Source organism: Artemia sp. Qi Xiang Cuo, chromosome 15 (assembly GCF_049724085.1).
Source record: "Artemia sp. Qi Xiang Cuo chromosome 15, ASM4972408v1, whole genome shotgun sequence".
In the NCBI taxonomy this organism is placed as follows: domain Eukaryota; kingdom Metazoa; phylum Arthropoda; class Branchiopoda; order Anostraca; family Artemiidae; genus Artemia; species Artemia sp. Qi Xiang Cuo.
In genome coordinates this window covers 22,201,297-22,227,060 of record NC_142808.1, presented here as the reverse complement: position 1 = coordinate 22,227,060, position 25,764 = coordinate 22,201,297, and the positions used below count along the sequence as shown (strand labels likewise).

The 25,764-nt window shown below is 38.7% G+C and overlaps 1 protein-coding gene across 1 annotated transcript in view; it reads right to left on the bottom strand.

Moving 5' to 3' along the window:
- LOC148943452 (uncharacterized) overlaps positions 1–22,883 on the bottom strand; it is a 67,408-nt gene extending 44,525 nt beyond the window's left edge. The window contains exon 1 of the mRNA XM_089100862.1: positions 22,684–22,883. Coding sequence (XP_088956988.1) covers positions 22,684–22,798 — 115 coding nt within the window. The 5' untranslated portion in view covers positions 22,799–22,883. The remainder of the gene's footprint in view (positions 1–22,683) is intronic.
- Positions 22,884–25,764: the final 2,881 nt, after the last annotated feature.

Sequence of the window (25,764 nt, the reverse complement as noted above, 5' to 3'; positions counted from 1 at the left end):
ATAAGATACTTGTTGACAGTTGTCATTTTAGATTCACCCTATCTAAGTACTATTCAAATTTTAGCGTAAAGTGAGGAGGCTGGAGGGAAGGCACAACCAGAGCCGGACTTAAAGCTTTGACGCTAGTAGATTGTTAGGTTATATTTTGGTTGTGGCCGGTTCCTTGGCTCCTTTCCACGGCACTTGTCAAGGCCATCCTCTAAGGCACTCTTGAGGTTGAACGAACTTTATCAAAGCTATTCCCTTAGGCACTTTTGCGAACTCTTACAAGCGAGTAGTAACATATCATGAGGTCATGGGGGAAGTCCTTATTTGGGAGACAATTGGACACCCTCCAGATCATCACCGTATATTACGACCATGAACACATATTTGCAGGTGAACGGGACTCCAAATATGTAAGAGTAAAAATAGCCTGTTACGATAAATCTACTCATGTTACTAACGGGGCTCCAAATATGGTGGACTAAAACTAACCAAGAGGCCCTAACAACCGCTTATAGCAACCAGAACTAATGTAAGAATGGATTTTCAATATAGTTCATATTAGTAAGAGAATATAATTCAGAGACAACAGTTTGATTTTACCCGTTTGTTTGACAAGATATATATTTGCAATAATTAGTGGTATGGTTACACTATTAGAAGTTGATAATGGTGTTAGTAGCAGCAGCAATGATACAAAGACGAGAGTACCAAATATAGTACCATAAATTACAAGATGATCTCGACTAAGCCTTGAATGGAATGACGAGTATGCAAGATATGTGATGTCATTGAGTAAATTTAAATTGGAGGAACAATAATGCTTTGCAGCGAAGGTTGATATAGTGCAAATATATAGGCTTCAAACTGCTTTAAATGCAATACTGAAATATATTGAGGAGAATAAGTTGTGTCAGTAATTATGTCCAATATATGTTATTATTTTAATTATATACATAATAAAAATGTTTCGAAATCGAAAATGTTCTCTTTTTCTTGTTAGATTTTTAGTGGGTTATCAAATATTCTTGAAGTAGAAAGAATCCTGGTTAGTCTAAAGTCAGCTTTGAGAGTTTTAGGATTGAAAAATGAATGAATTTCAGAAGGTTGTCAAAAGGGCATATCAGCAATATCTTAGGAACAGTTTCGTGTCTGAAATCAGACTTATAACCCTTGTTGTTGGGGATGTTGAATTAACCAAAGAACAATATTTGCATCATAATACTAAAACTTCTACTCCTACAGCTACTGCTACTATTACTGCTACTAAAGCTAAGACTACTACTATTAACGGTATGCCTACTGCTACTACTATGTTTACTGGTGCTACTACTACAAATAATAAACCTAAGGGTATTAAGGCAAAATTTTTGGGTAATATTGTAACTGTATTGAAATAAATCAAAATATACTATGCCCATATAGGTTGTCAAGAGGACGTATCAGGAATGCTTCAGGACCAGATGATTGCACTAAGTTAAAAATTCCATCGTGCGTTGAAGGAGATATTGAAAAAAAGGTGCTATTGCATACTGCTACTAATGCTACAACTGCTACTACAACTATTACTACGCGTAATTACTGAACCTTCAACAATGATGAAAAATTGATGTATCAAAACTTTGTTTGGATATTTGTTATGTGAAATGAAGGGCATGGGGTGGGGGAGGTTTCTCTCAAATCACTTTGACTCTTAAAAAGGGTACTGTAACTTCCAGTTTAAGATCAAATAAGACCCATCTGAATTTAATACGACCACCCATTCAATTGAAACATTACATGTCCCCAGGGAGAAACTTAAAACCCTTGCCTCAGGACTCTGGGGGGTTGCCAACCCTGGAAGCATTGTTATATGTTCTTTAGACTATGTTAAACAAAATTGCCATTGCACAAATTCACTCAAAAGTATTTGATGAAAAAAGGGGAGTTGGGCGAGGGGGGAGGATTGACCTCCATCATTATTGACTCTTAAAAGGAAACTAGAACTTCCAGTTTCAACCAAGTGAGCCAACTCTAAGGCTAGTAAAACCATCACTTCCATAAGAACCTTAAATGCCCCAGGAGCATAACTTACAACCCTCAGGCTCTGGCGGTTTTTATCAAACTCAAAAGCCTTGTTGTATGATATTTGGACTATTTTGAATAAAAAGACTCTTTCAAAATATCTATTAGATACATCTCATGGAAACACGACGTGTTTGTGTGTGTTTGTGGGGAGGGGGTAGCTGCATTCTGATCACCTTGACTCTTTGAAAAAGGGCACTAGAGCTTATGATTACCAATCCAACGAGTCCCAATCCAAAATACTGAGCGTGGAGGGGGGAGGGGCTGTTTGCTCTCAAATCACTTTTAACTCTTAAAAAGGGAACTATTACTTCCAATTTCAAATGAAATAAGCCCAATTTGATGCTTATACGACCGTCCATTCAATAAAAACCTTATATGCCGTCAGAAAATAAGTTACAACCCTATTTCCAGAGCACTGGGGGTAGTGCCATCCCTAGAGACATTATTATATGTTCTTTGGACTATTTTGAAAAATATTACTATCTCATAATTTCGAACAAATGCGTTTGGGGAAAGGAGGGGCTATAGAAGAGGGGGAGGGGCTAAATGCCGTCGATCACTTTGACGGTTAAAAGGGAACTAGAACTTCTAATTTTCAACCAAATGAGCCTCTTCTAAAGTTAAACAACTATCCGTTTCATAAAAACCTTAAATACCACCTGGGCATAACTTACAACCCTTGCTCCTGATCTCTGGGGTTTGTTTCAATCCCAAAAACCTTGTTACATGATTTTTAGACTATATTGAATAGAATGGCTATCTCAAAATTTCTATTAGATGCAGTTCGAGGCAATACGACGTTTGTGTTGGCGGGGGGGGTAGGTCTCCTCCGATCACTTTGACTCTTAAAAAGAGCACTAGAGCGTTTAATTACCAATCCAATGAGCCCCCTCCGAAGTTTATATGACCAAGCTTTCTTTTTTTTGACTTCACTTGACTTTTATTTTCAACTAATAATACATCATACTTAACTGGCACTTACAACACATTTTTTGAATAACATTATCAACAAACGTAGAAATGGTAAGAACGTATGACGTTTTTTTAAGCCACTATTGTGACTTGAGCAGCGTCACACAATCTTTTATCATAAACCAAAACTCATTCACTCTTTCTACTCTTTTCATACCATTCAATACAAATTAACTCAATTTAACTTTTTTTTTAACTTTTTGTTTTACAACTTAATTACAATTTAACATTTATTTCTATAAAAACATTTAACGTCCCCAGGGCATAACTTAAAATCCTTGCCCTGAGGGCTTGGGGGATTTGTTATTGTCAAAGACATAATTTCCAGACCTGTCATACGTGGAAAAAATAGCTATCTCAAAATTTTAGTTGCAAGTGTTTGGGAAATTATGGAATTTGGGGGGGGTCATTTGCCCTCTGAACCCTTTCGATTAATAAAAAAAGGCACTAGTCCTCTCAATTCCCAAGCGAATGAGCCCTTTTTGAAGCTTCTACTACAACACTTTCTATAAGAACCTTATGTGCCTAAAGGGCATATTTACCGACCCCTTGTCTTGAGGGCTATGAAGGGGGGTTTTCATCCTCAAAGACGTAATTTCCAGACCTTTCAACTACGTTGAACAAAATGGGCTACATCAAAATGTTGATCGGAAATGTTTGAGGAAATGATGGGCGTGGGGGGGGGGGTGAATCTCCCTCCGACTACTGTCAACTATCAAAAAGGGAAATAGCCCCCTCAATTTTCAATCGAAAGAGCTTTTTTTTAAGTTTTTATGAAAATTCTTTCAATACCTTATATGCCCCCGCGGTATAACTTAAAACCTTGGCTCTGAGGGCTGTGCGGGGGAGGGGGTTTTCATCCTCAGACATAATTCCCAGGCCTTTCAATTATGTTAAACAAAATGGCTATATCAAAATGTTGATCGGAAGTGTTTGGGGAAATGATGGGTGTGGGGGGAGGACACTCGTTCTCCGATCGCTTTTGACTATTAATAAGGGCACTAGTCCTCTCAATTCCCAATTCAATGAGCTCTTTTTGAAGTTTTTACGACAACACTTTCTATAAAAATATTATATGCCCCCAGGGCATAACTTACATCCTTAGCCCTGAGGGCTGTTCGGGGGAGGGGGTTGTCTTACTAAAAGACATAATTTCCTGACCCTTAAACTACGTTCAACAAAATGGCTGTATCAAAATGTTGGTTGGAAGTGTTTGGAGAAATGATGGGTGTTGGGGGGGCACAATCGCCCTCCGATCAGTTTTGACTATTAATAGCGGCAATAGCCCTCTCAATCCCAAATTGAACGAGCCATTTTGAAGTTTCTGCGACATCACTTTCTATAAAAACCATATATGCCCCAAGGGCATAGCTTACAATCTTCGCCGTGGGGGCTGTGGGTGGGGGGGGTCATCCTCAAAGACATAATTTCTGGACCTTTCAACTACGTTGAACAAAATGGCTATCTCAAAATTTTGATTGGATGTGTTCGGGGAAATGGTTGGTGTCATAGGGGGGTTATTTGCCCTACAATCACTTTCGACTATTAAATAGGGCAATAGACCTTTCAATTTCCAATCGAATGAGCCCTTTTTGAAATTTCTACGACATCTCTTTCTAAAAAACCTTATAAGCCCCCAGGGCATAACTTACAGCCCTTGCCCTGAGGGCTTTCCGGAGGGGGGGGGGTTGTAATCCTCTAAGACCTAATTTCCAGAACTTTCAGCTACGTTGAACAAAATGGCTATCTTGAAATTTTGCTTGGATGTGTTTGGGGAAATGGTGGGCGTGAGAGGGGGGCTAGTTGCCCTACAATCACTTTTGACTATAAAAAACGGCATTAGCCCTTTCAATTTCCAATCATATGAGCCCGTTTTGTAGTTTATACGACAACATTTTCTATAAAATCCTTATATGCCCCCAGGGTAAAACTTAACACCCTTACCCTGAGGGTTGTGGGTTTTTTTCATCCTCAAAGACATAATTTCCGGACCTTTAAACTATATTGATCAAAATGGCTATCTCAAAATTTTGATTGGATGCGTTTTGGGAAATGGTGGGCGTGAAAGGGGGTTTAGTTAACCTCCAATCACTTTTAACTAATGAAAAGGGCACTCGCCCTTTCACTTTCCAACTTAATCAGCACTTTTTGAAGTTGCTACGACAACGCTTTCTGTAAAATCCTTATATGCCCTTAGGGCAAAACTTACAACCCTTGCCCTGAGGGTTGTGTTTTTTTTCATTCTAAAAGACATAATTTACGGAACTTTCAACTACATTGAACAAATTGGCTATCTCAAAATTTTGCTTGGATGTGTCTGGGGAAAGGGTGGGCGTGAGAGGGGGTTAGTTGCCCTACAATAACGTTTGACTATAATAAACGGCATTAGCCCTTTCAATTTCAAATCATATGAGCCCTTTTTGTAGTTTATAAGACAACATTTTCTGTAAAATCCTTATATGCCCCCAGGGCAAAACTTAAAACCCTTGCCCTGAGGGTTGTGTGTTTTTTTCATCCTCAAAGACATAATTTCCAGACCTTTCAACTATATTAACCAAAATGGCTATCTGAATATTTTGATTGGATGTGTTTAGAGAAATGGTGGGCGTGAAAGGGGGGTTAGATACCCTCCAATTGCTATTGACTAATACAAAGAGTACTCGCCCTTTCAATTTCCAGCTTAATAAGCCCTTTTTGAAATTTCTAAGAATATGCTTTCTATAAAATCCTTATATGCCCCCAGGGCAAAACTTACAACCTTTGCCCTGAGGGTTGTGGGTTTTTTCTTCATCCTCAAAGACATAATTTCCGGAACTTTCAACTACAATGAACAAAATGGCTATCTCACAGTTTTGATTGGATGTGTTTTGGGAAATGGTGGGCGTGATAGGGGGGTTAGTTGCCGTCCAATCACTTTCGGCTATAAAAGAGCATCAGCCCTTTCAATTTCAAATCATATGAGCCCTTTTGTAGTTTCTACGACCACGCTTTCTATAAAATCCTAATACGCCCCCAGAGCAAAACTTACAAACCTTGCCCTGACAAGTTTGGTGGATTTGTCATCCTCAAAGACACAATTTCCGGATCTTTCAAAGACGTTGAACAAAAATGTTATATCAAAATGTTCATTGGATGTGTTTGGGGAAATGGCGGCCGTGAGAGTGGGGATGGTTGCCCTTCAATCATTTTTGACTATTAAAAATGGCACTAGCCCTTTCAATTCTCAAGTTAATGAGCCCTTTTTCAAGTTTTTACGACAAATCTTTCTACGAAAACCTTATATGCCCCCAGGGCATAACTTACAACCCTTACCCTGAGGGCCATGGGGGAGGGGGCTATCATTCTCAAAGAGATAATATCCAAAGCTTCCAACTACGCTGCAGAAAATGACTATCTCAAAATTTTGATTGGATGTGTTTGTTGATATGGTGGGCGCGAGAGGGGGTTAGTTGCCCTCCAATCACTTTCGACTATAAAAATGGCACTAGCCCTTCCAATTTCCAATCGAATGAGCCCTTTCTGATGTTTATACGACAAAGCTTTCTATGAAGACCTTATATGCTCAGAGGGCATAACTTACAACCCTTACTCTGAGGGGTGTGGGGGGTTTGTAATCCTCAAGAACTTTCAACTACGTTGAACGAATAGGCTATCTCAAAATTTTGATTGGATGTTTGGTGAAATGCTGGGCGTGAAAGAGGGGTTAGTTGCCCTCCAATCACTTTCGACTATTGAAATGGGAACTAGCCCATTCAATTTCCAAATAAATGAGCCCTTTTTGTAGTTTCTATGACAATGCTTTCTATAAAAACCCTATATACCCCCAGAGCATAACTTACAACCTTAGCCCTGAGGACTGCTCTGGGGAGGAGATTGTCTAATCCCCAATTGCACGAGCCCTTGTGAAGTTTCTACGACAACACTTTCTATAAAAATCACATATGCCCCCAGGGCATAGCTTACACTCTTTACCGCGGGGGCTGTGGGGGGGGGGTCATCCTCAAAGACATTATTTCCCGACCTTTCAACTACATTGAACAAAATATCTATCTCAAAATTTTGGTTGGATGTATTCGGAGAAATGGTGGGTGTCAGAGAGGGGTTAGTTGCCCTCCAATCGCTTTCTACTATTAAAAGGGGAACTAGCCCTTTTAATTTCGAATCGAGTGAACCCTTTTTGAAGTTTCTATGAAAACTCTTTCTGTAAAAAACTTATATGCCCCCAGGGCAAAACTTAGAGCCCTTGTATTGAGGGCCTTAGGGGGTTTCTCATCCTCCAAGACATCCTTCATGTCATCCTTGAAAAGAATAGCTATCTCAAAATTTTGCTTGGGTGTGTTTGGGGAAATGGTGGGCGGGAGAAGGGGGTTAGTTGCCTTCCAATCACTTTCGACTATAAAAATGGCATTAGCCCTTTCAATTTCCAATCAAATGAGCCCTTTTTGTACTTGCTACGACAACGTTTTATATAAAATCCTTATATGCCCCCAAGGCAAAACTTACAACCCCTGCCCTGAGGGTTGCGGGTTCTTTTCATCCTCAAATACACAATTTCCGGACCTGTCAACTACACTGAACAAAATGGCTATCTCAAAATTTTGATTGGATGTGTTTGGGGAAATGGTGGGCGTGAAACGGGGGTTAGTTGCCCTCCAATCACTTTCGAACAATAAAAAGGGCACTCACCCTCTCAATTTCCAACTTAATGAGCCCTTTTTTATGTTTTTACGACAACGTTTTCTATAAAAACCACATATGCCCCCAGGGCACAACTTACAGTCTTAGCCCTGAGGGCTGTGCGGGGGAGAGGGTTGTCATACTCAAAGACATAATCTACAGAACTTTCAACTGCGTTGAAGAAAATGCCTATCTAAAAATTTTGATTGGATGTGTTTGTGGAAATGGTGGGCGTGAAAGGGGATTTAGTTCCGTCCAATCACCTTTGACTATATAAAAGGGCACTAGTCCTTTCAATTTCCAATCGAATGAGCCCTTTTTGAAGTTTATACGACGACGCTTTCTATAAAAACCTTATATACCACCAGGTCAAAACTTACAGCCCTTGCCCTGAGATGTGTGGGCGTTTTTCATCATCAAAGACCTAATTTCCTAATTTCCAAAGACCAACTTTCAACTACATTTAACAAAATGACTATCTCAAAATTTTGATTGGATGTGTTTGGGGAAATGGTAGGCGTGAAAGGTTGAATTGCCCTCCAATAAGTTTCGACTATTAAAAAGGACACCAGCCCTTTAAATTTACAATTTAATGAGCCCTTTTTGAAGTTTCTACTACTATGCTTTCTATAAAAACCTCATATGCCCCCAGAGCATAACTTACAACCTTGGCCCTGAGGGCTGTGAGGGGGAGGGGGTTTTCATACTAAAAGACATAATTTCCTGACCCTTCAACTACGTTCAACAAAATGGCTATATCAAAATGTTGATCGGAAGTGTTTGGGTAAATGATGGGCGGGGGAACACTCACCCTCCGATCGCTTTTGACTATTAATAAGGGAACTAGCCCTCTCAATTCTCAATTGAATGATCCCTTTTTGAAGTTTATATGACAACACTTTCTATAAAAAAAAAGTAATATACCCATGGGCATAACTTACAACCTTCCCCCTGAGGGCTTGGGGGGGGGGTGTCATCCTCAAAGACCTAATTTCCAGAACTTTTAGCCACGTTGAACAAAATGGCTATCTCAAAATTTTGCTTGCGTTAAAGACCTAATTTCCAGAAGTATCAGCTACGTTGAACAAAATGGGCATCTCAAAATTTTGATTGGATGTGTTTTGGGAAATGGTGGGCGTGAGTGGGGTTTTTGCCCTCCAATCACTTTCGACTCTTAAAAAGGGGACTAGCTCTTTCAATTTCCAATTTAATGAACCCTTTTTGAAGTTTCTACGACAACACTTTCTATAAAAACCTTATATGCCCCCAGGGCATAACTTACAACCCTTGCCCTGTGGGCCACGAGGGCGGACGGGGGAGGGGAGGGTTTGTCCTACTCAAAGACTTAATTTCCAGAACTTTCAACTACATTGAAGAAAATGACTATCTCAAAATTTTGATTGGATGTGTAGGGAAATGGTGGGCGTGAGAGGGGGTTTAGTTGCCCTTTAATCACTTTTGACTGTATAAAAGGGCACTAGTCCTTTCAATTTCCAACCGAATGAGCCCTTTTTGAAGTTTAATACGACAGAACTTTCTATAAAAACCTTATTTACACCCAGGGCATAACTTACAACCCTTGCCCTGAGGTGTGTGGGGGTTTTTCATCATCAAAGACCTAATTTCCAGAAATTTTAACTACGTTTAACAAAATGGCTATCGCAAAATTTTGATTGGATATGTTTGGGGAAATGGTAGGCGTGAAAGGGGGGTTAGTTGCCCTCCAATCACTTTCGACTATCAAAAAGTGCACTAGCCCTTTGAATTTCGAATTTATTGAGCCCTTTTTGAAGTTTCTACGACTAAACTTTCTGTAAAAACCTTATATGCCCCCAGAGCATAACTTACAACCTTGGCCCTGAGGGCTGTGCGGGGGGGGGGGTTTTCATCCTAAAAGACGTAATTTCCTGACCCTTCAACTACGTTCAACAAAATGGCTATATCAAAATGTTGATCGGAAGTGTTTGGAAAAATGATGGGCGGGGGGACACTCGCCCTCCGATCGCTTTTGACTATTAATAAGGGAACTAGCCCTCTCAATTTCCCGAATGAATAAGCCCTTTTTGAAGTTTCTACGACAACATTTTCTATAAAAACCTTATATGCCCCAGGGCATAACTTACAACCTTCGCCGTGGGGGCTCTAGTGGGGGGGGGGGAAGGATGTTTGTCATCTTCAAAGACATAATTTCTGAACCTTTTAACTACGTTGAACAAAAGGCTATCTCAAAATTTTGATTGAATGTGTTTGGGGAAATGGTGGGCATCAAAGAGGGGTTAGTTGCACTCCATTCACTTTCGAATCTTAAAAAGGGCATTAGCCCTTTCAATTTCCAGTCGAATTAATCCTTTTTGAAGTTTTTACGACAACTCTTTCTATAAAAACCTTACATACCCCCAATGTATAACTTACAACCTTTGCCCTGAGTTCTTAGGGAGGAGGGGGGTTTGTCACTCGCCTTCAATATCCAACTTAATGAGCCCTTTTTGAAGTTTTTACGACAATGATTCCATAAAAACCTCATATGCCCTCAGGGCACAACTTACAACCTTAGGCCTGAGGGATTTGCGGGGGTGAGGGTCGTTACACTAAAAGACATAATTTCCTGACCCTTTAACTACGTTAAAAAAATGTCTATATCAAAATGTTGATCGGAAATGTTTGGGGAAATGATAGGCGTGGGGGGGGGACTTGCCCTTCAATCACTTTTGACTATTAATAAAGGCACTAGCCCTCTCAATTCCCGATTGAACGAGTCCCTTTTGAAGTTCTACGACAACACTTTCAATATACCCCAAGGGAATAACTTACAACTTTGTCGTGGGGGCTGGGGGGCATGTCATCCTCAAAGACATGATTTCCAGAACTTTCAACCACGTTGAACAAAATGGCTATCTTAAAATTTTGATTGGATGTGTTGGGGGAAATGGTGGGTGTCAGAGGGGGGTCAGTTGCCCTCCAATCGCTTTCTACTATTAAAAACGGCACTAGCCTTTTCAATTTCCAATCGAGTGAGCCCTTTTTGAGGTTTTTCCGACAAATATTTCTATAAAAACCTTACATGCCCCAAGGGCGTAACTTACAGCCCTTGCCCTGAGGGCTTTGGGTGGGGGGATGGGTTGTCATCCTCAAAGAACTAATTTCCAGAACTTTCAGCTACGTTGAACGAGATGGCTATCTCAAAATTTTGCTCAGATGTGTTTGGGGAAATGGTAGGCGTGAAAGGGGGTTAGTTGCCCTCCAATCCCTTTTAACTAATAAAAAGGGCGCTCGCCCTTTCAATTTCCATCTTAATGAGCCCTTTTTGAACTTTCTACGACAACGCTTTTAATAAGAACCTCAAATGCTCCCAGGGCACAACTTACAACTTTAGCCCTGAGGGCTGTGCGGGGGAGAGGGTTGTCATACTAAAAGACATAATTTCCTGACCCTTCAACTATGTTCAACAAAATATCTATATCAAAATGTTGATCGGAAGTGTTTGGAGAAGTGATGGGCGTTGGAGGGGGGCACTCGCCTTCCGATCGCTTTTGACTATTAATAAGGGCACTAGGCCTCTCAATTCCAGATTGAATGAGCCCTTTTTGAAGTTTCTACAACAACATTTTCTATATACCCCCAGGGCATAACTTTCACCGTTGGGGCTGTGGGGGGGGGGTATTCATCCTCAGAGATATGATTTTCGGACATTTCAACTACGTTGAACAAAATGGCTATCTCAAAATTTTGATTGGATGTGTTCGGGGAAATGGTGGGTATCAAAGAGGGGTTAGTTGCACTCCAATCACTTTCTAATATTAAAAAGGGCACTAGCCCTTTCAGTTTCCAGTCGAATAAGCCCTTTTTGAAGTTTTTACGACAACTCTTTCTATAAAAACCTTATATGCCCTCAGGGCATAAATTACAGCCCTTTTCCTGAGGGCTTGGTGGGGGATGTCATCATTAAAGACCTAATTTCCAGAAGTTTCAGCTACGGTGAACAAAGAGGCTGTCTTAAAATTTTTATTGGATGCTTTTGGGGAAATGGCGGGAGTGAGAGTGGGGTTAGTTGCCCTCCAATCACTTTCGACTATTAAAAAGGCCACTAGTCCTTTCAATTTCCTATTTAATGAATTTTGAAGTTTCTATGACAACTCTTTCTATAAGAACCTTATATGCCCCCAAGGTATAACTGAAAACCCATGCCATGAGGGCTGTTGGGGGGGGGGGCTTGTCATCCTCAAAGACCTAATTTCCAGAACTTTCAGCAACGTTGACAAAATGGCTATCTCAAATTTTGCCTGGATGTGCTTGTGGAAATGGTGGGCGTGAGAGGGGGTTAGTTATCCTCTAATCAGTATCGACTGTAAAAAAGGGCATTAGCCCTTTCATTTTCCAATCATATGAGCCCTTTTTGTAATTTCTACGACAATGCTTTCTATAAAGTCCTTATATGCCCCCAGGGCAAAACTTACAACCCTTGCCCTGAGGGATGTGGTTTTTTTTTATCTTCAAACACATAATTTCCGGATTTTCAACTACGTTGAACGAAATGGCTATCTCAAAATTTTGATTGGATGTGTTTGGGGAAATGGTGGGCGTGAAAGGGGGGTTAGTTGCCCCCCAATCACTTTCGACTAATCACTTTCGACTTTCGACTCTCAATTCCCGATTGAATGAGCCCTTTTTGAATTTTCTACGACAATATTTTCTATATATCCCCAGGGCATAACTTTCACCGTGGGGGCTCTTGGGGGGTGTCATCCTCAGAAAAAGGATTTCCAGAAATTTCAACTACGTTGAACAAAGTGGCTATCTCAAAATTTTTATTGGATGTGTTCGGGGCAATGGTGGGTGTCAAAGGGGGGTTAGTCTCCTTCCAATCACTTTCTACTATTAAAAAGGACACTAGTCTTTCAGTTTCCAATCGAATGAGCCCTTTTGTGAAGTTTTTACGACAAGTCTTTCTATAAAAACCTTATATGCCCTCAGGGTATAACTTACAGCCCTTACCCTGAGGGCTTTGGGGGGGGGGGGGGTCATCACCAAAGACCTAATTTCCAGAATTGTCAGCTACGGTGAACAAAATGGCTTTGGTCTTTGGGGGGGGGGTGTTGTCATCCTCAAAGACCTAATTTACAGAACTTTCAGCAACGTTGACAAAATGACTACCTCCAAATTTTGCTTGGATGTGCTCGGGGAAATGGTGGGCGTGAGAGGGGGGGGGGGTTAGCTGCCCTCCAATCACTTTAGACTATAAACAAGGGCATTAGCCCATTCAATTTCCAATCATATTAGCCCTTTTTGTAGTTTCTACGACAACGCTTTCTATAAAGTCCTTATATGCCCCCAGGGCAAAACTTACAACCCTAGCCCTGAGGGTTGTGTGGGATTTTTCATCTTCAAAGACACAATTTCCGGACCTTTCAAATACGTTGAACCAAATGGCTATCTAAAAATTTTGATTTAATTTGTTTGGGGAAAAGGTGGGCATCAAACGGGGGTTAATTTCCCTCCAATCACTTTCGACTAATAAAAAGGACACTCGCCCTTTCAATTTCCAACTTAATGAGGCCTTTTTGAAGTTTCTACGTCAACGCTTTTAATAAAAACCTCATATGCCCCCAGGGCACAATTTATAACCTTAGCCTTGAGGGCTGTGCGGGGGAGAGGGTTGCCATACTAAAAGACATAATTTCCTGACTCATCAACTACGTTCAACAAAATGTCTGTATCAAAATGGTAATCGGAAGTGTTTGGGGAAATGATGGGCGTGGGAGGGGGGATCACTCACCCTCCAATCGCTTTTGACTATTAATAAAGCAACTAGAACTCTCAATTCCCGATTGAATGAGTCCTTTTTGAAGTTTATCGACAACACCTTCTATATGCCCCTAAGGCATAATTTACAACCTTCTCCCGGTTTGTCTTCATCAAAGACATAATTTACGGACCTTTCAACTACGTTGAACAAAATGGCTATCTCAAAATTTTGATTGGATGTATTTGGGGAAGTAATGGGCGTGAGATTGGGGTTAGTTGCCCTCCAATCACTTTCGGCTATTAAAAAGGGCAATAGTTCTTTCAATTTCCAATTTAATAAGCCCTATTTGAAGTTTCTACGACAACGCTTTCTATAAAAACATTATCTGCTCCTAGGGCATAACTTACAACCCTCGTCCTAAGGGCCGTGGGGAGGGTGGGTTGTCATACTCAAAGACATAATTTTCTGAACTTTTAACTACGTTGAACAGAATGCCTTTCTCAATATTTTGATTGGATGTGTTTGGGGAAATGGTGGGCGTGAGAGGGGGGTTAGGTGCCCTTCAATCACTTTTGACTATTAAAAGGGCACTAGCCCATCCAATTTCCAATTTAATGAGCCCTATTTGAAGTTTCTACGACAACGCTTTCTATAAAAACCTTATATGCCCCTTGGGTATAGCTTATAACCCTTGCCCTGAGGGCAACGGGGGGGGGGGAGGGTCGTCATACTTAAAGACATAATTTCCAGAACTTTCAACTACGTTGAACAAAATGCCTAGCTCAAAATTTTGATTGGATGTGTTTGGGGAAATGGTGGGCGTGAGAGGGGGGTTAATTGCCCTTCAATTACTTTCGACTATGAAAAAGGGCACTAGACTTTTCAATTTTCAATCGAATGAGCCCTTTTTGAAGTTAATACGACAACGTTTTCTATAGAAAATCTTATATGCCACCAGGGCATAACTTACAACGCTTGCCCTGAGGGGTTTGGGGGTTTGTCATCCTCAAACCCCTAATTTCCAGAACTTTCAACTACGTTGAACAAAATGGCTATCTCAAATTGTGATTTGATGTGTTTGGGGAAATGGTGGGTGTGAGAGGGGGGTTAGTTGCCCTCCAACCACTTTCGACAATTAAAAAGGGCACAATCCCTTTCAGTTCCCAATCGAATGAGCCCTTTTTGATGTTTCTACGACAACTCCTTCGATACGAAGTACCAAAGTGGAAAAGATACCCCCCACCCCAAAATACATTGTGCCAACATCATTCTTTGTTTAGGCAGCGCTATTGTGCTGCCTCTGATCAGAGATGTCAATAGGAGGTGGTCCAGGGGGCTTTCTCTCCTCTAGATTTTAATATCGTTTTTATATTTTCATTGAAAAAACATTGATAAAACAAATCAAATTGCCTCCTCCCAAATTTTATATTTTCATGAATAGGTGCCACTGGAACCAATACTACAACTACTACTAACAACTCCCCGCAGCACCAAGCCGCCTGAGGCCAACACAGCTACGCACACTCCTCCTACGTCCCAATCTATTCAAAGCTTCCCTTTTTACACCCTCCCAGGAAGCTCACATTTCCTTTAAATCTTTCTTTATGACATACTCCCACCCCAGACGAGGATGACCTGCTTTTCGTTTAGTCCTAGACGGTTGGCCGAAAAGGACAATCTTTGGCAATCTGTCATCCTTCATCCAAACAACGTGCCCTAGCCACCTCAACCTATCCTTCATTATAGCCCTAGAAAGCGATGTTGAATTACATTTTTCGTAAAGCCTACTGTTTGAAATACGGTCATTCAGCCAGGTACCCAGAACAATCCGTAAGCAATTTCTCTGGAAAATATCTAGCAAATCTTCATCCGCTTTTCGGAGCGCCCATGCTTCAGAGCCATATTTGACCACTGTCATCACTGTAGCTTCTAATATTCTAATTTTGTTTTGTAGACTTATCTTCCTATTCTTTCAAACTTTTTTTTAACTGTGGAAAAACACCCTGAATCTTGGCTATTCTACTTTTAACATCTTCACTGCTCCCACCATCTTTACTAATAATACTACCGAGGTAAGTGAAGCTGCCGACCCGATCGTCACCTTTTCATCTTCACTTATTCGTAGCCTTAGTGACTTAGTCTTCTTAATATTAATTTTCAAACATATTCTATCACATTGAATTCGCAAAACCTCTAAAAGTTCATTCATTTTCTCACACTTTCATCTAGGATGCTTAAATCATCAGCATAATCTAAGTCCAGGAGACTTTTTCCTCCCCATTTGATTCCGTGGTCTCCCATTGACTTTCCTATGCTCCTTAAGACAAAGCCCATAAAAATAATCCATATAAAGGGGGATAGAACACAACCCTGCTTAACTGCTGATTTAATACAAAACCAGCTGCTAACCTAATTTCCTTCCTTAACCGCAGCAATGTTATTCTCGTACATAGAACTAATCACTTTTATGTATTTGTCTGGTATACCATACAAGGATAAAACCTTCGCTAAAGCTCTTCTATTAACAGAATTGAACACTTGGTCATAATCTATAAAACTGAGGACCAAAGGCGTTTGACAACTCAGGCACTTCTCAATTATGAACCTAAGTGTGAAAATTTGGTCGACACGTCCTCTACCTTTTCTAAAACCGCACTTTTCTTCTCTTAAAACTTTGTCTACAGCATCTCTCAGTCTAAAAAGTATCATATTACTAAGTAATTTGCTACCTACAGATACCAGACTATTGCCTCGATAATTACCACACTCACTCTTATCAACTTTCTTATACAGTGGCTTAATTAAGGTTTCCTAAAATCGATAAGTACTTCCCCTATTTCAAAAATCATTTTCATAATCTTCAGTAACCTATTTCTAACCTCAGAGCTACCATATTTAAGAAACTCATTTACCACACTATCAGCACCTGGAGCCTTATTACTTGTTAATCCTTTTAGTACTGTCACTAATTCTTCCTCACAGAACAAATCTTCCTTCACATCCAAGGTATCACCACCTTTTTAAATTTTCCTCTGTATCTTTTCCTGCAAGTCTATCTCGGTTTAGCAAATTCTCAAAATATTCTGCCCATCTCTCTTTAACTTTTTCCTTATCACTAAATGTAGCCTCATTCCAATCTTTAACTGGGACAAGTCCGGAGTGACTACTCTCTCTCAATTTATTAACATACCAGTACAATATTTTACTATTATACCGTCTAGCTGCATCTTCCAGATACTCGACAATTTTATCCATGGCCTCAACTTCAAAACTTCTTAGTTCATAATTTAATGCTTTCTCCACTTTCTTTACATTCCTTTTGTTTTCATATGATCCATCATTTAGATAATTCTTGTACAAGCTCCTTGTTCTCTCTATTAAACATAACGCTTTTTCACTTATATTCCTAGCTGCAGTCCTAACTTTCTTCCCTAAGACACCTTCAGCAACTTTACAAATTATTTTTCTTAAATCATTCCAACCATCTTCCCCATTGTCAAATTTTAAACTCTTAAGTTAAGTATTCAACTGTTCCTGGAAAATTTATCGCAAATTCTCATCCTGGAGTCTACCAACATCATAACTTCCCGGGAGGTAGTTACCCTTCCGAAATTTCAGCTTTAAATTAACCACATTAACCACAAAAGACACTACTAGATGGTGATCTTTACTTTTAACATCAATAACAGCACTCCTATATACCCTAGTATCTTGTATCGATCCTGCAAGTCTTCAGTTTACTATAACATAATCAGTAAGGTTTGCTGTCATACCATCACGTGAATATCATGTTAACTTATGAGCCTTTTTATGACCAAACACCGTATTGGTTATAAGTAGATTGTTATACCTACAAAACTGGAAAATTCTGTATCTATTACTGCCTTCTTTTCCGACACCAAATTTACCTAGGCTAGGATACCATCTATCCCTATTTCTACCGACCTGGGTGTTAAAATTTCCTAGTAAAAACATCAAATTTCTACCTGTGATTAAAAAAAAAAATTTTTTTTTTAACTGAAAGTAAGGAGCTACGTTAAAACTTAAAACGAACAGAAATTGGAACAATTAAAACGAACAGGAGGGGTTGTCCCCTCCTCAACGTCTCGCTCTTAACGCTAAAGTTCTTTATTGTTTAAAAAAAAAAGAGTTGTGAGAAAGAGTCGAACTTTAGAATAAAGAGCGAGACGTTGAGAAGGGGATAGCCCCTTTCATATACGGAATAATTTCTGTTCGTTTTAAGTTTTAATGTCGCTCCTTACTTTCAGTTAAAAAACTTGTTTTTTTTTATTTAATTTTTGAGCGCTTTCGAATTAATGCAAGTTTTGATTTCGGCTCACCGTAGATCAATAATTAAAACACAAATTGCACATTAATTTTACTTTTATTTTGTTAAATGGCTTTCTCGATAGTTGTTTAATTTTATTTACGAACGTTTTTATCATAGGCAGCGCGTTAGCGCTGCCTAAGTAAAGAACGATGTGGGCACAATGTGTTTTTTTTTTTTGGCTTTTTTTCTCCATACCCGGGCACTTCCTATCGAAGGAGTTGTCGTAGAAAATTCGAAAAGGGCTCATTCGTTTGGAAATTGGAGTGGCTATTGCCCTTTTTAATAGTCGAAAGTGATTTGTGGGCAACTAGCCCCCCCCCCCCCCCGCACCCATCATTCCCCAAAACACATAAAATCAAAATTTTGAGATAGCCATTTTGTACAGAGTAGTTGATTTACAAATAGAAAATATCTTTTTGAAGAGGACACTCCCCCAGAACCCTCGGGGCAATGGTTTTAAGTTATGCCCTGAGGTCATATAAAGTTTTTATAGTAGGCATTGTCGTAGACACTTTAAAAAGGCTCATTCGATTGGAAATTCAAAGGGCTAGTGCCTTTTTTAATAGTCGAAAGTGATTGGAGGGCAACTAGCCCCCCCCCCCCCCCACGCCCATCATTGCCCCAAATACATGCGATCAAAATTTTGAGATAGCCATTTTGTTCAGCGTAGTTGATTTCAAAATAGAATTTTTTTTTGTGGAGGACACTCCCCCACAACCCTAGGAGCAAGGGTTTTAAGTTATGCCCTGGGGGCATATAAGGTTTTATAGAAGGCGTTGTGGTAGAAACTTCAAAAAAGGCTCATTCGATTGGAACTTCAAAGGGCTAGTGTCCGTTTTAATAGTCGAAAGTGATTGGAGGGCAACTAGCCCCCCCCCCCCCGCGCCAATCATTCCCCCAAACACATCCAATCAAAATTTTGAGGTAGCCATTATGTCCAGCGTACTTGATTTCTAGATAAAAATTATGTTTTTGAGGAGGACACTTCCCTACAACCCTCGGGGCAAGGGTTTTAAGTTATGTCCTGGGGGTATATAAGGTTTTTATAGAAGGTGTTGTCGCAGAAACTTCAAGAAAGGTTCATTCGATTTGAAATTCAAAGGGCTAGTACCCTTTTCTAATAGTCGAACGTGATTGGAGGGCAACTAGCGCCTCCCCCCACGCCCATCATTCCCCCAAACACATCCACTAAAAATTTTCAGATAGCCCTTTCGTTCGGCGTAGTTGATTTCCAAATAGAAAATATCTTTTTGAGGAGGACACTCCCCCACAACCCACGGGGCAAGAGTTTTAAGTTATGCCCTGAGGGTATGTAAGGTTTTTATAGTAGGCTTTGTCGTAGAAACTTCAAAAAGAATCATTCGATTAGAAATTAAAAGGGCTAGTGCCCTTTTTAATAGTCGAAAGTGATTGAAGGGCAACTAGCCCCCCCCCCCCCACTCCTATTATTCCCCCAAACACATCCAATCGACATTTTGAGAAAGTCATTTTGTTCAGCGTAGTTGATTTCCAGATAGAAATTTTTTTTGTAGAGGACACTCCCCCACAATCCTCGGGGCAAGGGTTTTAAGTTATGCCCTGGGGGCATATAAGGTTTTTATAGAAGGCGTTGTCGTAGAAACTTCAAAAAAGGCTCATTCGATTGGAAATTCAAAGGGCTAGTGCACTTTTCAATAGTAAAAAGTGATTGGAGGGCAACTAGCCCCCCCACGCCCATCATTCCCCCAAACACATCTAATCAAAATTTGATATAGCCATTTTGTTCAGCGTGGTTGATTTCCCGATATAAAATATCTTTTTGAGGAGGACTCTCCCCCAAAACCCTCGGGGCAAGGGTTGTAAGTTTTGCCCTGGGTGCATATAAGGTTTTTATAGAAGGCATTGTTGTAGAAACTTCAAAAAAGGCTCATTCATTTGGAAATTCAAAGGGCTAGTGTCTGTTTTAATAGTCGAAAGTGATTGGAGGTCAACTAGCCCCCCCCCCGGGCCCATCATTCCCCCAAAAACATCCAATCAAAATTTTGAGATAGCCATTTTGTCCAGCGCAGTTGATTTCCAGATAGAAAATATGTTTATGAGATATGAGATATATGAGATATACATTTATTAAAAAAGAAAACAAACACTATTCGCCTTTCGCCTGCCAAGAAAGACAATAAGCTTGAAAGGGCAAGCGAGGTTATCACTCTCAGCTAATTAAAATAACATTCATACCTTGCTTCTCAACACACAAGAAAATTATCTGACGAAGGAATAAAGGAAAAAAGAGAGAAAGAGGAAAAGACAAGAAGTAGATAGAAAAAAAAAGAAAAAAGAAAAAAAGCAAACTAAATCGGGGAAATACCTTAAATAGAATGACAACCTGGAGTGGGAATAACACCAAATTCACTCACGAGATAAAAGAAACTTCTTTGCCCGTGACTTGAAAGCCGGAAGACTAGGCGCATTTTTCACACACTCGGGCTATATATTCCAAACTTGGGGACCATAATGGCGAATCACAAAATATGCCCGAGTGGTGCTCCTAAACTCATGAGTTAAGTCATAAGCTTTTCTTGTATTATGATCATGAAGGTCTCTATTAAAAGTAAAAATATTTTCAAAAGCAGGGGTGAGCAGCTGATTCAAATATTTATACGAGAAAATCGCGACATGGTAATCTCGAATTTGGGATACATCCATTAACTTATTCTTTTTAAAATGCTCATAAGCAGGAACCTCATCAGAATCATCAAATTCAGATAATAATTTTACAGCTCTATTCTGAAGTTTTTGTACTCTTTTGAAACATGTTGATTTCCAGATAGAAAATATGTACAAAAAATATAACAAATGAAAGTGCATTGTCAGTTTAATATACATATACTGATATTTAGTAATCAAAATGTTAATATGATTTGATTTATTAAAGTTATAAAAGTAAAAACATTTAAATTTTTTCAGTTAAGTGCAAATTTTTTTCTGGCCTTGGGAAGGAATAAGGGTTTTGCGCCCAACTTATGATAATCTCTGCTCGTTTTGAGTTTGACTCGGTTAATTATTGTAATTTCTGTTCGTTTTGGGTTTCATTTATTTATCAATGCTGATTTGTGGTAGTTTCACGCTTGGTAGATTATTTGATTTTAGTTTTGCTCATTTTTTGTTTAATGGAGTTCTTTACTTTTCTTTGAAAAACTTGTTTGTGGAATAAGTTTTTTTAATTAATTAGTAATAAATATGCGTAACTTACGAATTAACTTATATAACGAACATTTATATCCATGTGTTTTTAATGCGTATATTAGGGGGTTCGCCCCCTATTCGATACCTCGCTGTTTACGCTAAAGTTCAAGTTTTGTTTCAATTCTTTAATAATTACCCCTTAACCACAAAGGCCGTTAATTAGAATAAATAGCTCTTATGAAAGTACTAAAAGAAAAAATCTTTGGCTTTAAGAGCTAGGTATTGACTAGGGGACAAACCCAATCATATACGTAATATTTTCTGTTCGGTTTAAGTTTTGATGTTGCTCCTTACTTTTAGTTGAAAAACCTTTTTTTCATTTAATTTCTGATCTTTTTTAAATAATGCTGGGAAGTCTGGTGCCCCCTTTATAGCAATTTCCCTTACCCCATGATAACTTCCTCCATGGAAAGATCCTCCCACATAACCACCTACGCCCCCCAGTACCAGAAAAAATCCCCCCTGAAAACGTCTGCATACTTCCCAATAACCAATAGCCTACTATATGTAAACATTGGGTAAAGTTCATAACTTTCAGCCCTGCCCCCGGGGACTTTTGGGGGATTAAGTTATCCTAAAAGACATAGTTATCATATTTTCGACCATGCTGAACAAAGTGACTATATCAAGCTTTTTATCGGGTGACTTTGGCAAAAAATGAGCGTGGGAGGGGGCCTAGTTGCCCTCCATTTATATTTGGTCACTTCAAAAGGGCACTAGAACTTTTAATTTTCGTTCGAATGAGCCCTTCCACTAAAACTCTAGGAGAGATTTTATGTTTTTCATAGTGTGGTTATATTGAACATATGCTGACGCCATGACATCAAAAAGAGGCTCACACTGTCTGCAGTTAGAAGACAAGTGACAATGAAAATCCATATTATATAGAAGCCTGCCGCGTAGCCGTGACGGGGCCGGCGACGAAGCCCCCGGTCTTCCTGTACCATTGCTGTATTAAATTTTTTTTCAGGGGGAGGGATAAAAAACTTTAAAAAACGCATCAAAAATTTTGTTTATATCCATATGTGTTACATTTTTACAAGTCGGACTTTTTTTGGGGGGGCTCAAACCTCTAACCTCCCTGTAAACGGCCTTGTCCGGTACTATATATATATATATAGTCAGGGTCATTCCTAGGTTGGTGGCACCCGGGGCAACATTAACTAAGGGGATCCCTCCTGATTCCAAGATAAATAATAAAAAGTCCAAGCCGCGGCCGCCCAGCCAGGGCGTCCAAGGGAGCTTCCCCTGGTCATCCCCCTTTGAATGTCCCTGTCCACAGTTATCTATTTTTAAAGTCATTTCAAATACTATTTATCCAACAATTACAATCAATCACAGATGAAACTAGACTCAATCGAGTTTTGATGCCAGAAACCCGTTTTAACAAAGAACCTATAATGTATCACGAGATTCATTAACGGAAAAATACATTATTAGGGCTATATATGGAACCATCGTGGGGGGGGGGGGGCATTGTCAAAAAAGCAACCATGATATTTGGAAAGAATAAAATATGAAATTCACTGGTATTATCTTTATTTGCATGTTTCCTTCAGAAGTGATCAACCTCTAAATATTTACCTCCATTACCTCGATTTACCTCCATTTCACTAACCCCACAGATCTGACTTAAAATTTTTGTATAGCCTATATCACAAAGACCAGACTACTATAGCCTACTTACTAGATGCTTCGGAAAGGGGGGTTGATTCCCTAGATCCATTGCTTTTGCACAAATTAAGAGGTAAAACATCTTCTTCATCTTTCAAACTCTTTGAACCATAAATCAGGCTTTCCATCTTATTTAAGAATACTCTACATAATCAGCTAGAAAACTGGAAAAAATGTACAAGCACAATGTAACACTAATCGCCCAACTGACCATTGCCTTTGATAGGTTACTCTGGGTTAATCCCAAAATAGGGTTCTCAAGTCATTTGACAGAACCCTAAGAAGCAGCAACGCTCTAGGGTATCGTGTGCTAAGCAATTTACACCTGGATTCTAGTAAACGATTAATATTACATTCTTGGAAAATGCCGTCATTTGTGACATTGTTCAGATGTAACCCTATGAAAGGATTTACATATTTATTTTAAAGTTCATAACGATCAGTTCACGATACCTAAGACTTCCAATCTCAAATTAAATTATATCGATGAACTTATCTACGAATGATTCATTTTCATCCACTAAAAAAAATGTATATATTTTCCAGGACAAAGCTTTTGAACATCGAGGACTGAAATTAAAACCTATAGTGACCAGAAATAGAATCTGACAACTTTTTCTAATGAACTTTGAATGTAAAGAAGACTGGTGCTAATAGAAACCAGAACTGTACAAACAGGAATTTTTATAATATATATATATATATATATATATATATATATATATATATATATATATATATATATATATATATATATATATATATATATATATATATATATATATATATATATATATATATATATATATATATATATATATATATATATATATATATATATATATATATACATATAATATATATATATGACACACATATATATATATATATATATATATATATATATATATATATATATATATATATATATATATATATATATATATATATATATGCACATATATATATGGCCAGAAATGTCAATATGCCAGTTTTAAGTAAAAAAAAAATAAATAAAAAAAATATGTAACCAATTTCGAAGTTGGGCCCTGGTACTCGGTATGCAGCAGGCTTGTATATAATTATTCTCGTTATAAGTAGCAACCTCCGAATGAATCATCTTTGTTTGCTATTGTTTCCTTCGGAAAATGGGGGGGGGGGGGGCTCTACATGGAATACATATAGGCTAACGTTGAAGGGTCCCAGTGACGTAGTTAATGCTTTCGTTGTTTATGGCATCTTTGTAGATTTGCTCAGGGTTTTCCACCACATTTCGTCGGCGTCAAAGATCGTGATGGCGTTGTTCCTCTCACATGATATTTTTTCTTCTTCACTTTTATTTTTGATTTTTTAATTCGTTCTGCTCCTTGTTACCGCCCGCCTAGTAACTGCATATTTCTTTGTTCTTCACTTTTGTTTTTGATTCTTTGTAATTGTCGTTGACGCCAGTATTCTAACTGTATATTTCTTTGTTCGTCATTTTCGTCTATCATTACTTCAGACGTTTTTTCAATACCCTTTATCTTAGCTGCTTGGATTGGTCTTGTCACATTTGATGGTCCTCTTGACAATTTGAAACTACTTAAACCTCTTTTTGTAAATAGACCAAGGGCGCCGGCAGAAAATTTTCCAGGGGTGGGGGGGGTAGACGCCAAAATAGCAGTGGTGGTTGGGTGACAGGGAATATATTTCAGGATATTTTTTCGTAGGAATAAGTTTATTTTCAAATACTTTTAGGAAAAAATTGAAGTAAAAAGAGCACTTAAATTGCATGTAAAATGAAACAAAATACAATAAGTTTTAAACGACAAGGATTCTTCGAAAAGGGATCAATTTATTTAATAAATAATATGTTTAATTATTCTGCATCTAATAATAAAAGAAAATCAAACTCAAACCAAAATTACAGAAAGATTTATTGCTTCTGTAAATTATTACAGATGTAGGCTTGTCTTTATGCAATTTTCTACGCCTTAGAATAGTTTACAGAAGGAGTAGATATACTCAAAAATCCTCCTGCCTGCATACAAATCACGTTTTGATTTTATAACGGCCATGTAAAATGTATCTCTTTCATGACAAGACAATTCTCCCCCTTGAAATTAAACCCTTATATATTTAGACATTCAAAAAAAATAGAATAGCGAAAGAAAAAAAACAGCTTACTATACAGATGTCAAATTGACCCTCTTTATTTCTATTATCTTATTCAACTAAATAAAATGAACAGGTTCAAAAGAAATTTTGTCACAGGAGAATCTTATCAAATAATTAAAGGGAAATGTGTCTTGGGCCAATATTCAGCAAAACTAAAAATGGAATTCTCATGATAACTGCTACACCGGCAGTATTGGCTTTTTATGCTGATTCTAAATATATAAAATTCTTTCAGTTTATTGTTACCCACTCAAAACTAAAAATCTGAGAAAATGTGCCTTATTTTTGAAAAAAAGGGAAACATCCCCCAACAAAACAAGTGATCTTAGTGAAAATCCTTTTATTAGATACATCATATCGGAGAACCCTACCGTAGAGGTTTCAAGCTCCAATCTTCAAAACGAGGAGTTTGGCTTGTTTTTTTCGAAGAAACATCGTCGATGCATGTGTATTTGTTTTGCTTTTTCCCAGGGGCGATTGTATCAAACCGAAGCTCCAAGATAGTTGGGAGGGGGCTCATTCAAATGTAAATTTAAAGATCTTCTTTAAGTGACATACAGGTTTGGTCAGGGAAAGTCTTGTTTTCCGCCATTTTAGGGCACCCAACTACGACTTTACCCCAAAGAGGACCGAATTTGCAATCAATTTAAAATTCTGAGAATCCAACTGAATTAAAAGTATCAATAACTACATTTTAGGCTTCCCAGTTGCAAAAAAAGTAATGCCACACGGTGGCAGTACTGGATTCAGCCAAGTTGATTCGCTTGATTTGTAATGTAATTAGTCTACGTTTGGTGATATGTAATTGCATATCAGCTATAATAAGGAGGGGGTGAGTCACTGTTTAGTTAGGGATAGGGTAGATTCCTGAAAAGAGTACATTTAAATGGACAAACGGCTTACTCTTCATAAGGCTTCAGATAAATATTGAAAGAGG